Genomic DNA, 17,248 nt, shown 5'->3' with positions numbered 1-17,248 from the left:
TTTTCCTTGCCTTCAATTTCTGTTTCTTACTACATGTGGAAAATATGTTTGGTGAGGTCAAATATAATAATAATTAAAACAATAATCTTTAATAATGAAGAACTTCTCTTTTTTTGCATTGATATCCTTCAGTCTCGAAAGATCGTGGTATCATGCCCTGGATTCCCCAGAGAATATCTTATAACTTTGAAATTGCCAAGTCTTTATAAAGATTCTTTGTTGTGATCCACAAACACACAGTGGATAACAAACAGATTACTATGTTTGTGTTGGTGCAACTGTATTTATAATTCAAATGAGGAAATTCTGAGTGTCTTGGAATTTCTGCAAAAAAACAAAAATTAATTAATCTCAGTCATGAAAAAATCTGATACTAGATATTACCAGATGATCAGATTAATAGTAATAGGAAACAGTATTGAAGAATCCCATTATCACGCTCCAGTTCTGCAGGCTATAGTTTATAGATCACCTGATGATATTTCTTAGATTTTCAATTGAAAATAATCAAACTGAACTTAGGAAAAAGGGAAACTTTAAAGTCAGTAATCAGTGAGTGTGTTCAAGGTCTGGTTTCTTGGGAAATAGAGAGATCTGAAATACTGACTTCATTTATCTATTTTCTTTGTATTCCAAATAATTTGAAACTTCTTTCAGTTTCTAAAGTTACATAAAATATATTTCTGCACTGGGGTCTAGGTGCTTTCAAGGAAGTAAACATGTTTGTTTATAGATTGCCTATAATTTCTTTCCTGTGTTCTATAAATGGACACTAGATCATACCTATGCTAATACAGTGATACCTTGTCTTACAAACTTAATTGGTTCCGGGACGAGGTTCTTAAGGTGAAAAGTTTGTAAGACGAAACAATGTTTCCCATAGGAATCAATGGAAAAGTGATTAATGCATGCAAGCCCAAAATTTATCCCTTTTGCCAGCCAAAGCGCCCATTTTTGCGCTGCTGGGATTCCCCTGAGGTTCCCCTCCATGGGAAACCCCACCTCCGGACCTCTGTGTTTTTGCGATGCTGTGATTTCACTGAGGCTCCCCTTGCTGGGAAACCCCACCTCCGGACTTCCGTTGCCAGCAAAGCGCCTGTTTTTGCGCTGCTGGGATTCTTCTACTGGGATTCCCCTGCAGCATCACAAAACCACAGAAGTCCGGAGGTGGGGTTTCCCATGGAGGGGACCCTCAGGGGAATCCCAGCAGCACAAAAACGGGTGCTTCGCTGGCAACAGAAGTCCAGAGGTCGGACATCCCAGCGGTGGCAGTGGGTTTGTAAGGTAAAAATAGTTTGTAAGAAGAGGCAAAAAAATCTTAAACCCCGGGTTTGTATCTCGAAAAGTTTGCATGACGAGGCGTTTGTAAGACGAGGTATCACTGTATATCCCTAAAATGTTTTTTTCTAAATTATGGAGTGTAGACACATTGCTACCTTGTGTTTTCTACAGTTCTGGGTACCTTTCTAATGGTTTATTATTTTGTGTGCACCAGAGAATTTGTGGGGTTTTTTTATATTGGATTTTTAGAAACAAGGATTTTAACAATAATTATTCCCTTGGTATCTATCTTTTACCTTTTCTAAATTTGTAGAAGGAAGCAAGTTTTTTCTAACAATTTTTACTGGATTTAATTTTCCATCTCACTACATTTGATTCTGTATGCAGTCTTTGACTTACAGTCATTTAATGACCAAAGTTACAGTAGCACTGAAAAAAGGACTTATGTCCATTTTTCACACATAGAACCATTGCAGCCACTCCATAATCACATGATAAAAATTTGGGTGCTTGACAATTTGGTATACAGTGTTCCCTCAATTTCCGCGGGGGATGCGTTCCGAGACCGCCCGCGAAAGTCGAATTTCCGCAAAGTAGAGATGCGGAAGTAAATACACTATTTTTGGCTATGAACAGTATCACAAGCCTTCCCTTAACACTTTAAACCCCTAAATTACAATTTTCCATTCCCTTAGCAACCATTTAGATTATTACTCACCATGTTTATTTATTAAAGTTTATTTAAAAAATATTTATTAAATGTGGACGAAAATTTGGCGATGACATATGACGGGAAAAACCGTGGTATAGGGGAAAAAACTGCAAAGTATTTTTTAATTAATATTTTTTGAAAAACCGTGGTATAGACTTTTCGTGAAGTTCGAACCCGCGAAAATCGAGGGAACACTGTACATTAATGACTGTTGTAGCGTCCCCAGATCATGTGATCAACTTTTGCAACTTTCTGATAAGCAAAATCAATGGGAAAGCCAGATTCCCTGAATCCTCAGGGAGTGGGAGGCATACTAATTTAAATAAATATATTTAATTAAATAAATAAATTCACTTAACAACCATGTTACTAACTTAATCACTTAAGTGATTCACTTCACTACTGGCAACAAAGGTCATAAAATGGGGCAAATTTCATTTATTAATTTCATCTTGTTTAGCGACCACAATTTTGGGCTCAACTGTGATTGCACTTTGAGGACTACCAGCACTGTAAACAGAGTAGTGGTTGTTGTGGTTAACTCTGGCCCAGCTCCTGCCCCAAGGACTGTGGATGTGGGGGAGACATCCACATGCCGCAGGCCTGTTTTGCTCCCGGTGGAATCTGCTGATGAAGGCTCCTCTGACCAAGAAGACATGAGTGACAGGGAGGAGGAGAGTGGGGCAGATAGCTCAGAAGGAGATCAATTATCTAGCTCCTCCTTGGATTTAGAACAAGAGTTAATGATACAGCCACGCATGCGGATAGCGATGCATAGGCAGCAACAACTGAGAGATTATTATCAAAGAAAATGAGGCCACCTGTGGTTGGGTGGGGCTGTGGTAATTAGTGAAGCTGCTATAAATAGCAGCCTGTAGGTTTGGCCATTGTGGAGGATTATCTGATCGTTGTGTTTCATGCCTGCCTTGCTGACTTCGACCTTTGTGTGCTGATTTTTCCCCGTTTTGAAACTAAACCAGAGCAAAGTGTGTTTCACTTTGTGAAAGAAGAAGGACTGTGAATTGCCTCACAGCTGCAAGCTAAGTATCTCAGAACTGATAAGGGACTTGTACAAATTACCAGTTTGTTTGGAGACGAGTGCTCTTTGCTATACAAAAAGAGGGCTTAGTTTATTTGGATTTTCGGTATAAAGAACATTGTTTTGAATTTTCAAACGTGTGTGTGTCTGAAATTGTATCTGTGAATTTTTGGGAGTTTTCTACCAGAGACCTTGACAGAACAATGGTGGACTCCTATTATTACAAGCACTATATAGTATTTTAATTTTTAATTTTAATATTTTATTAGAGGTACTTTTAACTTATAAGATCTATGTTGTTTATTTACTGAGCTTATCTAATAATTTTTTCTAAGGTGTATCATGAATTACAAACCAAATTGTGATAAATGTGATTACTAAAACATTAATTGCTCTATTGGCTTGGAGCCTTTAGGCTGGATTTATGAAACCATCAGGGAATTAATAATACTAGACTATTAATTGAGGCAATGGCTTTATCTCAAAATATTTTTTAATATGATATGGTATGAGCCCTCAGTTACCCCTTTTCAAAATCATGTGTGACCTTTGCTCTTTTTTATGTAAAACACTTATATGCTGCCCACTTCTTTAATTGATCCACAATAGGTAGTTTACAAAAGCATAAAAAGCCAATAATAATAATAATTAAAAACAAGAAATATTAAGTACTGAAAAATAAATCAGCCAATGCTTAATATTCAAAAGTAAATTGTTAAAAGAGCTGGGTTAATACATACCAGGGTATCTACGAGACCGCCTTCTGCCGCATGAATCCCAGCGACCGGTTAGGTCCCACAGAGTCGGCCTTCTCCAGGTCCCACCAACAAAACAATGTCGTTTGGCGGGGCCCAGGGGAAGAGCCTTCTCTGTGGTGGCCCCGGCCCTCTGGAACCAACTCCCCCCAGAGATTAGAATTGCCCTCACCCTCCTTGCCTTTCGTAAACTCCTTAAAACCCACCTCTGTCGTCAAGCGTGGGGGAACTGAGACATCTCCCCCTGCCTATGTAGTTCTAGTGCATGATATGACTGTATGCATGTTTTTATATTGGGGTTCCTTGCTTTTAGATTTTTAAATGTGTAATTGTTATCTTAGATTTTAATTATCAGATTTGTCAATATATATTGTTTTTGTCACTGTTGTGAGCCGCCCCAGTCTGCGGAGAGGGGCGGCATACAAATCTAATTAATAATAATAATAATAATAATAATAATAATAATAATAATAATAATAATAATAATATACTTTTAGTCCCTTTTGCAATGTAACAAGACTTAATCCATACTGAGTTCAGCAACATGGTATGTATCATGGGGAAAAAACAAAGTTAATTGGTAATGTCAAACATCCAGCAGGCACCTCATTCATAATTTGAGAATACAAGATGAATATGCAGGAGTAGGTGATCTTGTAAATAGCTCGAAGCTCAGCAAGGAAAGGTTTTATATGTAAATTTATTAAATTAGATCCAGCAACTGGTAATTAGTGAAGCAATTATAAAGTCACCAAGCCAAATATTTTGTCTCTAAGTAGGTATGTCCGTGATTTATTACCAAAATCACTCAATCTTGCTACAGGTATTTTGGGGCTATACACTACATGTACAATGTGCACGTGTACAATGTTGACTGCAAATCTGACTGTTAAAGCAGGCTACAAGTCTTCAAATCCTGAAGTCCATTCCTTGGACTGAAACAATTCTATTTTGTTGACATTAATAGCTTATTCCTCCATATCCACCATTTATAATTTGGAGACATTCAGAGGCTCTAGAATTGTCTAAACTCACAAGAAAGGGGAAATATGGCTAAGTAACATTAAATTATTAATGACAAAGTGTGGTAACAGGTTATTAATGGCAAAGTGAGTGCAGCCATATAACTTTTTCACAGCGTACTAAGAAGTAGGCTGTAAAACAGTGAATCCAAACTACAGCTCCCTGAAGTATTCCTGAAAGTTATCAAATGGTATCAAAATCTGCCAAGAGACTCAGAAGTGGCAGTAAGATTGCCTTCCCATTTCTCTCTCCTCATTCTTTATTTATTTATTTTATTTATTTATTTTGTCCGAATACACAATGAGGGTTTTTGTGGGTATATATCTATATACACATAGTAAAATACATGATGAAGGTTATAGAGGAGATACTCATAGTAAAATATATCTAACAAATAATAGAAAAGAAGATATAGTAATAGAACATATCAATGAAAGAATAGAAGAAGAGATATAGGAATAGAAGAAAGGTATGGGAGATATAGGAGAGCAATAGGACAGGGGACAGAAGGCACTCTAGTGCACTTGTACTCGCCCCTTACTGACCTCTTAGGAATCTGGATAGGTCAACCGTAGATAATCTAAGGGTAAAGTGTTGGGGGTTTGGGGATGACACTATGGAGTCCGGTAATGAGTTCCACGCTTCGACAACTCGGTTACTGAAGTCATGTTTTTTACAGTCAAGTTTGGAGCGGTTAATATTACGTTTAAATCTGTTGTGTGCTCTTGTGTTGTTGTGGCTGAAGCTGAAGTAGTCGCCAATAGGCAGGACGTTGCAGCATATGATCTTGTGGGCAATACTTAGATCTTGTTTAAGGCGTCTTAGTTCTAAACTAAACCAAGCTGCCTTGAATGTAACAGAAAACTTTTTTTGCAATATGGAACTATTAGCAGTCTGGAAATAATTATTCCAGACACTTCACTAAAGTTCTAATAGCTTTATTGTTGTTTCCTTGATGTGGTATTTGCTAAAACACAAATGTTCACAATTTGGATTTTTTCTATAACTTCATTTTGATATGAAATCTACAAAAAAATTGGTATACTTGTACAACAATTTCTACATGTAGAGTGGTACATTTTCTTTTGGTGTCTATCTTTAGCATCTAACAAATACGAATTTTCTATATTTGTTAATTGTTAAATCTAACCAACAAATAAATAAATATAGAACATAAAGTGTTATGGATCTTGATTCATGAGGGGTGCAAAGAAAGTTATTCAGCTTTGAAAAGATTCATATTTAACAAAGAAGTAAAAAAATGATCAATGGTATTGAATACTTAGTAAATTGCCAAGTTTGCTTTTTTTGTCACTATTTTCTTTTATCTATTCAAATGCTGCATCTATTTCTGATATCTCATTCTCAGCCCTAATGTTCTAAAGAAAAATTGATTGTAAATGGTCAATTTCAGAAGGATCATTGATGCTTTAGGGAATTATGCTCTAAATATCAAGATATTTACTGTTGTTTATGGAAGGAACTGTAATATCTAATATATAAATAGTATGTGAAATAATTAACACTTGTAAAATGAGCAATACAGTTACATATGAAATAACCAAAAATGTGTCCATCTGGGTTTGGTTCTGGTATCAACCAAGGCTGCAGAACAGGAGAGGCGGAGTGGCAGTTGTCATTGAGAAATCTCTATTGGCCTTCAGGGGCTGTGGTTCCCCAAACTTCTGAAAGTGTGACTGTGTTTGAGATTGGATTTGTAGGATCAGTTGGGATTGTTGTTGCTTTTCTAGCCAAGCTAGACTTCAATTTGCTATCTCTGGATTTGGCCTTGGAAATAGCTCTGGGGATCATGGCCATCATGACATCCACAAGCATATCCCAAGTTATCCCAGGCTCACCTCAAGATAGTCGCACTCCAGATACGATATCCCTGTTGCAGTAGTGGTGGTAGATCTTCAATATCCCTCTGTCGTGGTCTCCATCGCTCAAGCACAAGGGTGTCAAAACTCAATTTCATTGAGGGCCGCATCAGGGGTGTGTTTAACTTTGGAGGGTTCGGGAGCATGTGGGCTTGGCCAGCTCAACATCAGTCATGTTGGGGATAGCTGTGGTGGCCAAGTGCTAAGGCAGGACTTCCCTGAAACCCTCACTCACTCTCATTATTATTTATTTATTTATTTATCTATTTATTTATCTATTTATCTATTTATTTATTTATCTATCTATCTAATCTATCTATCTATCTATTTATCTATTTATCTATCTATCTATCTATCTATTTATTTATTTATTTATTTATTCATTCATTTGTTTATTAGATTTGTATACCGCCCCTCTCCGTAGACCTCGGGGCGGCTCCCAACACAATAAAAACAGTTCCTGACAAATCTAATAATTTACAATTTAAAATTTAAAATAGTTTAAAAACCCCATTTTTAAGCAGACATACCAACAAACATACCATACATAAATTATATAGGCCGGGGGAGATATCTCAGTTCCCCCATGCCTGACGACAAAGGTGGGTTTTAAGGAGTTTGCAAAAGGCAAGGAGGGTAGGGGAAGTTCTAATCTCTGGGGGGAGCTGGTTCCAGAGAGTCGGGGCCGCCACAGAGAAGGCTCTTCCCCTGGGGGCCCGCCAACCGACATTGCTTAGCTGACGGGACCCGGAGAAGGCCAACTCTGTGGGACCTAATCGGTCGCTGGGATTCGTGCGGCAGAAGGCGATCTCGGAGATATTCTGGTCCGATGCCATGAAGGGCTTTATAGGTCATAACCAACACTTTGAATTGTGACCAGAAATTGATCGGCAACCAATGCAGACTGTGGAGTGTTGGTGTAACATGGGCATACCTGGGTAAGCCCATGACTGCTCTCGCAGCTGCATTCTGCACGAATCTTCCTTCCTTCCTTCCTTCCTTTTCTTTTTTCCTTGCTCTTCATTCTCCTTCCTTTTTCTTTCCCCTCTTTCCTTATTTTTCCTTCCCCTCTTCCCCTCTTACCTTCTTTTTCTTTTTATTTCCTCTTTTCCTTTCTTCTTTCCTGTCCCTTCTTGTATGCTCAAATGCAAAAGAGGAAATATTTCTCCTTTTGTTTTGTTTTAGTTTGTTTTGATAGCCTTCTGCCAGTGCAAACAGAGCTTACATCTGGTCTTTGGATTGGTCATTTGCGGTTTCCAGACCAGATCTAATTATTTGAGTTTGACACCCCTGCTCAAGAAGCATAATTAGCAGGCCTTTTCTATCTTAATGTCAAGTCCATGGAACAACAACAACATTGCATCTTCCAATTTTTCTGGATTTCTTTCAGTGTGATATTGGGAGTCCTGATGGATTTTATAGATATGGGTTTTTTTGTAATTAGAAAAGATTTTTCTTCATTTATGAAAACATCTAGCTTTTTAAATAAAGATATTGTTGTCTATCAGCCTAGCAGTAAAACAGATTGAAAATACAGTTGTTGTTTTTTTAAAAGTGAAACAACTCAAATTTAGTTTTGTCTTTGTTTTCATAGGCAACATTATATAATAGAAATAAAGCTTCCAGAAAAGATGTTTGAGTTGCTTCCTCAAGAGATTAAAGATGGGAAACTGCTTTATATCTATCCGGTCCTCTTTAATGTTGGAATCAATGAGCAACAAACACTTGCAGAAAGGTAAACCATCAGGGTTATGTGTTGTTTTATATGTGGATAGGAAAAAAATGCCCATAATGTTAAGATCCCATGAGATAATTAAATAATTGTTTATAATAACTTACCTAGGGAAGATACAGTTAAGTAAAGAGAAATGATAAATTCATTCTGTTCATATCTACATAAACTATACCTGATTAGCAGAAGAATCTACAGGTAGTGTTCTGTCTGGGTCACTCCAGAAGCCAAGACCAACCCAAAAAGAGAAGCCAGACACACCGGTAAAAGGCAAAGGCAGTTTATAAAATTCAAGAAAAACACAGGTAACAGAAAATGTCCTTACAAACAGGAAAACGCTGTATCTTCAGATATATCCTCGAAGACAAAAGTCCATGCAGCAATACAGGATTCTTGCTGCCAAGACGAGGCTGTAGATAGCAGACCTACACCTCCCACGGGTCTTCCAAACTGCTGGGCCACAAGCCAGGAACAGAGACGATGAGAACAAAGCAGATCACCGTAACTCCAATTGATAACACTCCACATGGCTTCAAGGGCTTGCCTGCCTTTTAAACCCTGCTAAGGAGCACCACTCCCAAGCCCAGCTGTTCCTAATTCAGTGCTGATAATACTTCTTTAATTGCTCCTTTCTTTGATCTGAACGTCTCTGTCGCATGTCAATGACGGCTTGTGCGTCATCGCCTAATGACTCCAAGCTACTGGCTGGGGAGAGCCCCCCCCGGGGCTCTCATGCTTTTCTCCTTCGTCCCATTCCTGACTTTCCTCTCCCCCATCCGACTGTTCAGCCCCCTCCTCTTTGCTGTCCTCCTCCTCCGGGCATGGAGCCAGCAGAGACACAGCTGGTCCCTGAGCAGCCTCAGGCTGAATCACAACAGGTAGTCTGGAACATGTTGGTTTTTATAGGAATTATACCAGTGATGGTGAACCTTTTTTGGTTTGAATGCACACATGCATACATGTCCAGACCCATGCCCTCTCCCTGCACATCCGCACAACCCTGTGCTTCCTCCCCATGTATGCACAGAACTCCCCTCAGGCACGAGCATAGGCCTCACTGAAGCCTCCAGACTCTTGTAGCTTCAGAACACAAAAAATGGCCAAATGGGCTACACGGAAGTTCAGAAATGAACTTCCAATTGGGCCTTTTTCGCCATCCCCAGGCTTTAGGAGGCTTCTCTGAAGCCTCCCGAGGGCGAAAAATGACCCAAAGGGCAAACTGGAAGTCTTTTTCACCATACTTCTAGTTTGCCCATTGGGCAGTTTTTCACCCTCCAGAGGCTTTGGGGAAGCCTCCGGAGGGCAGCAATGGCCTTCCCCAAGGCCAAAAATCATTTGGCCAGCACATGCATGCCACTAGATCTGACATAGGGCAACACCTCACATGCCCTCTGATATGTCTCCGCGTGCCACATGTGCCATAGGTTTGCCATCATGGAACTATACAGTTTAAAACTCAAAAAATACACAAAAATACAAATACAGTAGTACCTCTAGATACAAGCTGCTCCACATACGAGTATTCCAAGTTACGAGCCGAGACGCGAGCGAAATTTCTGTTCGACACCCAAGCTCAAATTCGGGATACGAGCCGAGCTTCCGCTAGGTGGCGCAAGAATCTCCTTGCTTCTGGTTATCTTGGTGCGCAAAACAAAGTCTAAAGGCTTTCGTTCGAGATGCGAGTTGATCGACTTACGAGCTCGGGTCTGGAACGAATTAAACTCGTATGCGAGGTACCACTGTATATGTGTATTTTGAATTACTGTATACACATTAAATTATACACATCAAAAATGCATAACATTCTATATATTAGAAAATGAAGATTGGAAAATAGCTACAAAGTGTGAAGATTGGGTTTTTCTATTCATAAACTGACATTAAAATAGGGATACAAATACACAATTGGAAAGATATAACTTTAATAAAACAAACTAAGTATTTATCCGTGTCTACCAAGAATCCACTGGCTAGATAGTTGAATAGGCACTATTTCATTTTTCAGAAAACCCATCCCCTGAAAGATACATCCTTGTTGTCAGGAACTTTGGTGCATGTAGTCAAGTCATTTGAGAGAAAAAAAGGACCATCTTCTTAATATTCTATCTGAATAGCATGTCTGGCCTAATAGTTCCTTTTTTTGTCTCAGCAGCTGGTTGGTCAGCTACAGTGTATCTGAACAGATTTTTCCATTTTTAGGTCCAACTAAATGTTGACATCTTCAGCTAAATATAGAGCACTTGTAGGCCATTCCAATTAACTTCTTCTACGTAGCTACAATTTACCATTCCAAGATTAGGATTAAAACAAATATTTTATCATCAAAACTTTAAACCAAAATACTATAAACTCTTAAAATACACATAATTCCATCCAAAACATGTTTTAAAAATCTAGCGTTATTCATTTAGAGGGAGAGTTGTAACAGCCCTTCTCCCAAAACTTGGTAACATAGCCAAGGCTTAGCAATTTTCTAAACATCCACAGGGATTTAGTTATCCAAATTACTGATGAGAACCTATTCCAAAGAAGGACAGATAAAAAAGCATGATTCTAAGTTCTTGATTGAGTGAACAAATAAAAATTGTACATAATATATATCCTATTATTGTACTAACAATAATGAACATTTGGAGATGTAAACATTAATAGCCTATTTAATAGACTATGATGGATAAGGTTGATCCAATTAGAATGGTTTTTTAGCTATTTAGACATTTACTAAGTGAATGTATAATGAAAAAATTAATACTTCTCAAATAGTATTTGTTCGTCTTCAGCTTAATTCAATATTTTAAATGTTTTTAAAGAATCAATATGCATAATTGAAAATAATAGAATAATCTAGATGTTGTTGTAATGTGCTAAGAAAAAAAATCTATGTAAAAATAAACGTCAGAATTGTCAATCCTACAATAATACAGTAATCCTATATAGTAATAATGAAATAAATATTTTCAATGCAAAATAAAGCTGAATAACAATAGGGTTGGAGTGCATTTTTGAGGCAAGGCATTAGGCCAGGGTAAAACAAAACAAAACAAGACAAGTATACTTTGTGTATGACTGGTGTGACATCCATTAAATGGCTTTTATAGGATATGGTCATATCCTCTAACTCTCTATTCTGTGCTGTGCCAAAGAATGGAAAGCCAAGATGTTACTCAGCCATGTCGGCATTGGAATTACAGTGGTACCTCATCTTACGAATGCCTCTTCTAATGAACTTTTCAAGATACGAACCTGGTGTTTAAGATTTTTTTGCCTCTTCTTCCAAACTATTTTCACCTTACGAACCCAAGCCGCTGCTGCTGGGATGAAGGGGTTTCTTTTTTTTTCCTTTTTTGAAGAAAGAAAAGGGAGGGGTGGCTTGGAGGGGAAAAAACTGCATTTTAAAAACTAGGAGAACAGCGTGCTTGCAGGCACTGAAAGGGTGTCTTTTGAAGAAAGAAAAGGGAGGGGCGCCCCCCTTGCCTTTCTTCCTTCCCACTCACCCTTTAGCCTAGCCTTGCTTCTTCCACCCGCCCCCTTTAGCTGCTCCTCCCTGCCCTCTGTTCGCCTCCCTTCTAAAGTTTGGGATTTTCCTGAAGGATTTGCACGCATTATTTGCTTTTACATTGATTCCTATGGGAAACATTGTTTCATCTTACGAACTTTTCACCTTACGAACCTCCTCCTGGAAACAATTAAATTCGTATGATGAGGTACCACTGTATTTGTTAAAAGTTGGGTTTTCTATGATTTGATACTTCTATAGAAAATTACTTCAAATAGCACTTAGAACTGCATTCTGACCATTGATGGGCTCCTACAGGTACGGTCAGAAACGCAGCACGGTAGCAAAATTTGGAGCTCCGCCCCAGAGCACCCAATTTGCACTGAAAGATGTTGAAACAAAATGTATAAGCCACACCCACAGTGTGGTAGTAAAAATTTTGGTAGCCCATCACTGATTCTGACCCACCTCACTTCCAACTTCAGAATACAGAAGAAGATGGCTAAGAATAGACAGAATTTGCAATAAATAAATAATATCAGGGAAGACTTCATTTTCAATTAGATCCCCATTGACTACAAATTCCTAAATATTTCACGAGAACTCAGTAATGTGTTTAACAACTATAACTGTCTGATTTATTCTCTTGTTTAGTCACCTAAACAAGAGAGTATTTGTTACTGCAATTGGGTAGGAAAAATAATGATACATTCAGACCAATTCTCTCTAGGTTTGAGAAAGACAATCTGACATTACATGCATTTCAAGTTAACAGCTATCAAGAGTAGGTGAAGGGTTTTTTCAGTGTGGCTTCTTTTGATAGATTCTGACCAAAAAACCCAAAACACTATACTGTAAAGCAGTACAGATAATATTTGGCTAGAGACTGGAATCTAGAGCACACCATGGGATAAAACTGGCATTAGCAATAGCACTTAGATTTACCGGTGTATATCGCTTTATATTGCTTTTATAGCCCTCTCTAAGCAGTTTTCAGAGTCAGCATATGGCCCCCAACAACCTGGGTTCTCATTGGAGCTTTATTTCATCAATATTTCCACAGACATTTTACTGAGGACTTTCCAGCATTACTCAACTAATTTTTCAACCTAGGACACTGTTTTTGTTGTGATATCTCCAGTTTTAAGTCTACTATGCAGTAAATATCATAATGGGCAGCTATGCTATCTCAACTGATGAAGTAAAATCAAAACTAAAAATACTGATGTCAGATTATTTCAATGATCCACGTTATATAGCACAGGTGTCAAACTTGCCACATCACATTGCCCTCTTGTGATGTTTCATTATGGTTTTTTCCCTTCACGGGGCTGAGATGGGTGTGGCCTGTGCGTGACGCATCTACACACATACTACAGACCATTTCTTTAGAATGCTATAAATAATTAACCGATATTAGTAAACATAAAGCTGAGATTGTTCAGTTTCTCTGACTGAATTGTGTTTACATGTTCATTATTGCATTTATGCTACTTTTGTTCTTATTTTTCCTATATATGTTTGTGATTTTTTAGGTTCGGAGATACCTCCTTGCAAGAAAGCCTTAATCAGGAAAATCTGGAACTGCTAAAAGAATATTATAAGTTATTAATGGAAAAAATGCCTCCTGATTGTAAGCATTTTAATAGAACTTCATTATGTTGAATTTGTTACATTTGTCATATAAACTATAAGGTGTTCTGCCTGACTGGGCTCAGGCGATTAGTAACAGTCCGGGGAAAAGAAATCAAACACACACATGCTTTTCTAATCAGCAAACTCGTATTAAACAAACAAAAAGGGTTAACGAAAACAGTCCTTATTGTCAGGAATAAATTATAGTGCAAGGCGGACAGTCAGCCACATACAAAGTGCAGGAAAAAGCAAACAAAGACAACCTGCATGGAGCAGAAACGTTTCAGGAGTCCTTTGAATCTTAGAGCAAACAGCAAGTCCAAGAGGTTTCACCTCCCACTTGCCTGAAAAGGCTGGGTTGAAATCCAAAGGCACGGAACAGAAACTTCAGAGCAGGAACCACAAAGTCACACAGATAAACAGCCACAGTTTGCCTTTTGCCTCTGTTCCCTTTTATACCTTTAGCCCTCATTAGGGGAACCACACCCATCCCTCATTATGAGAACCACACCCAGCCCAAGTGCTACTCTGATCACCAGTAATAGTCCTTTAATTGAGCCCTCCTTTGCATGGCTCTCCGGCTACGCATGTCTATGAGCTGGTCTGCATCGGAATCCAAGGAGGGTAGACTGTCCGAGTGGCTGCGTGCCAAATCCCCTGGGCTGTCTGCTGGGTCCTGTGTGCTGTCTGCCAACTCCTCTGAACCAGTGGCCTCATCCTCGGGGCTGTCTGCCACGTCTTCCTGGCTGTCAGCCAGGCTTTCGCATTCACTTTGTGCCGCATCTCTCCCATATGTGGCTGGCCCAAGCCCAAACACAACATAAGGTACTATCATTCCTATAAGTTTTATAAATTTGAGTTTCTTTATTATTTTATTGCAAACACTGCCCTTTCTGTCTCCTGAATCTCTCACTTGAAATAGAATTTCCCACCAGTATTGGTGGAATTAACTGAAGGTTTACATGAAATAATAGTGAAATCATATCTTGACAGGTACTAATTGTGAATAATTTTCTACTTCATGTTTGTTTTGATTTTTACCAGCAAAATATAACACAGACAATAACATATTAATCACACAACCATCAAGTTATATAACTTCCATAGCAGCTCAGCCATCCCATTGAAAAACATGTGAGAGTTAAGGTGTGTTAAGAGGACATGACAAAATCCTTTGTAGCAACAATGTACACACTGTTGGCATTTTCTTGAGTTAAATGACAGAAGAGCTTATTCAAACATTATGTTCAAAGAGCAGGTCTATGAATCTTCTTAACTGTCTATTTTCTGCGATTGTGTAATTATTGTATAACCAAGGAAAAGACACAGCTATGGCAGATGGTGTGTAACTACTGTGCCATGTGAAACTCTGGATGACTTGGGATAGGACTGTGGCTATCATGGTGACCACACTCCCAATGGAAGTAGATTGAATTCCCCTAAACTTATAAGTCTAGAGCAGAGGCCACAACCTTTTGAGCACCAGGGACCAGTTGCGTTGAGGGAGATTGTCCACAGACTGAAGGGGGCATGGTTTCAAGTATCGCCTGCATCCTACAGAATGGGTGTTGGCTTGTCTCGGTTAGGCTATGAAACCTTCGACAACACCGAGCAGAGAATTTTAACAGAGCGTGGATGTGTGATAAAGCCAAGACACGGACTTAGTTAAATAAGTATTATTTACATATAAACAAAATATAAACAATCCAGAATAAGCACGAAGCAAATACAGAATAATAAGCACTGAGCAATTACAAGATAAAAGCACAAAGCAAAATATAATATAGATCAGCGTTTCCCAACCGGTGTGCCGCGGCACACTGGTGTGCCGCGAGACATGGCCAGGTGTGCCGCCAAGCTTCAGCTGGGCGGGGCGCTGCCGGTACTTCCGTCCTAGGGCTCCCGCTCGCAGCTGTCCCCCGCCTCCTGCTCGATGCCGCGGTTTTCGGCGCTCTCCTGCTGGGCCCCAAAGAAGGAAGGCAGGAAGAAGGAGAGCTCCGTTCTTCGCACCTTTTTCCCGCCTTCTTTCTTTGGGGCCCAGCAGGAGAGCGCCGAAAACCGCGGCATCGAGCAGGAGGCGGGGGACAGCTGCGAGCGGGAGCCCCAGGACGGAAGTACTGGCAGCGCCCCGCCCAGCTGGAGCTCCTCTGGCGTCGATGGCAAGTGTCCGATGGGAGCGGGGGGGGGCCGCAGCGGCCGCAGGCAGTCGGGGGGAGATGGCGGCGGCGAGAGGCATCGCTCTCTCTCTCTCTCTCTCGACGGCAAGTGTCCGATGGGAGCGGGGGGGGGGTGGCCGCAGCGGCCGCAGGCAGTCGGGGGAGATGGCGGCGGCGAGAGGGATCGCTCTCTCTCTCTCTCTCAGCTGACTGCAAGTGGGAGCCCTGACAGTGGTGGTTGGACGTGCTGCTGGACGTCGTACATGCTGGCGCTGCGTGCCTGGCATATACGGTGTCCAGCACCACGTCCAGCTGCCGCCGTCAGGGCTCCCGCTTGCAGTCAGCTCAGAGAGAGAGAGAAAGAGAGACATATAAGAGGCAGAGAGAGAGAGAAAGAGAGACATAGCAAGAGAGGCAGAGAAAGAGAGACAGAGCAAGAAAGAGAGAGAGACAGCAAGAGAGGCAGAGAAAGAGAGATAGAGAAAGAGAGAGAGAAAGAGAGACATAGCAAGAGAGGCAGAGAGAGAGAGAAAAAGAAAGAGAGACATAGCAAGAGAAAAGGAGAGACTTAGCAAGAGAGGCACAGAGAGAGAGAGAAAGAGAAAGCAAGAGAGACAGAGAGAGAAAGAGAGATAGCAAGAGAGGCAAAGAGAAAGAAAGAGACATATAGCAAGATAGTGAAAGAGAGAGAGCGAGCAAGAGAGAGAGAAAAAAGCAAGAAAGAGATAGCAAGAGAGACAGAGAGAGAGAGCAAGGGAGAGAGAAAGACATAGAGGAAGGGAAGGAGGGAGAGAGAAAGAGAGCAAAAAAGAGAGGAAGAAAGAAAGAGGGATGGAGAGAGAGAATGAAGGGAAGGAAGGAAAAGAGAGAAAGAGGGAGAAATAGAGCGAAAGGGAGGAAGAGAGAGGGCTTTTTTGTCCAAACTTTTCTTTAGCCCCCCCCCCCCCTTTCAGTGTTCCCCAGGATTTTGAAAATACGAATAATGTGCCGCGGCTCAAAAAAGGTTGGGAAACACTGATATAGATAATAAGCACAAAGCTTATACAAGAAGATACGCACGAAGCATAAACACAACTCCCCCTCTCTCAGGCAAAGTGAAAAGGAAGTGACTGAGCAGAATAATGAGCTTTTATAGCTTCAATGAGGAAGTGACGAAACAGCCTTGAATATTAACTCTTCAAGTACAAGTTAACTCTTTGAGTGCACATTAACTCATTAAGTACAAGTTTGGTACAAGTGTACAATATGCAGTTTACAATGGCAATCCCTAACAACCATGTACCCTGTACTAACAAGGGGCTTTGCTTGTTTGTGTGGCTCAGTTTCTGGCATGCCATGACCCAGTGCAAATCCATAGACCTGAGGTTGGGAACCCCTGGTATAGAGAATTGCTCCTAACCCAGAATGAATTCAATGAGCTCAGACTGGGAAGTTGCAATGCAGCAGAGAAGTCAGTACAATAAGTCAGTACAAGTCCAACTTAATGAACAGGAGTGTTCATTAACACTCAAGAGTGTTGCACCACTCCTGAGACTAAGA

General features: G+C 40.1%; 1 protein-coding gene across 5 annotated transcripts in view; it reads left to right on the top strand.

Annotated features, from left to right (window-relative positions):
• INPP4B (inositol polyphosphate-4-phosphatase type II B) overlaps positions 1 to 17,248 on the top strand; it is a 270,218-nt gene that overhangs the window by 213,000 nt on the left and 39,970 nt on the right. For all 5 annotated transcript variants that reach the window (XM_070757759.1, XM_070757756.1, XM_070757758.1 and 2 more), the window contains 2 exons: positions 8,285 to 8,425; positions 13,454 to 13,551. In XM_070757759.1, coding sequence (XP_070613860.1) covers positions 8,285 to 8,425; positions 13,454 to 13,551 — 239 coding nt within the window. The remainder of the gene's footprint in view (positions 1 to 8,284; positions 8,426 to 13,453; positions 13,552 to 17,248) is intronic.

The sequence above is a fragment of the Erythrolamprus reginae genome, chromosome 7, assembly GCF_031021105.1.
Source record: "Erythrolamprus reginae isolate rEryReg1 chromosome 7, rEryReg1.hap1, whole genome shotgun sequence".
Lineage (NCBI taxonomy): Eukaryota > Metazoa > Chordata > Lepidosauria > Squamata > Dipsadidae > Erythrolamprus > Erythrolamprus reginae.
Note: the sequence above shows the minus strand (reverse complement) of the source record. Positions and strands in the feature narration are given on the sequence as shown.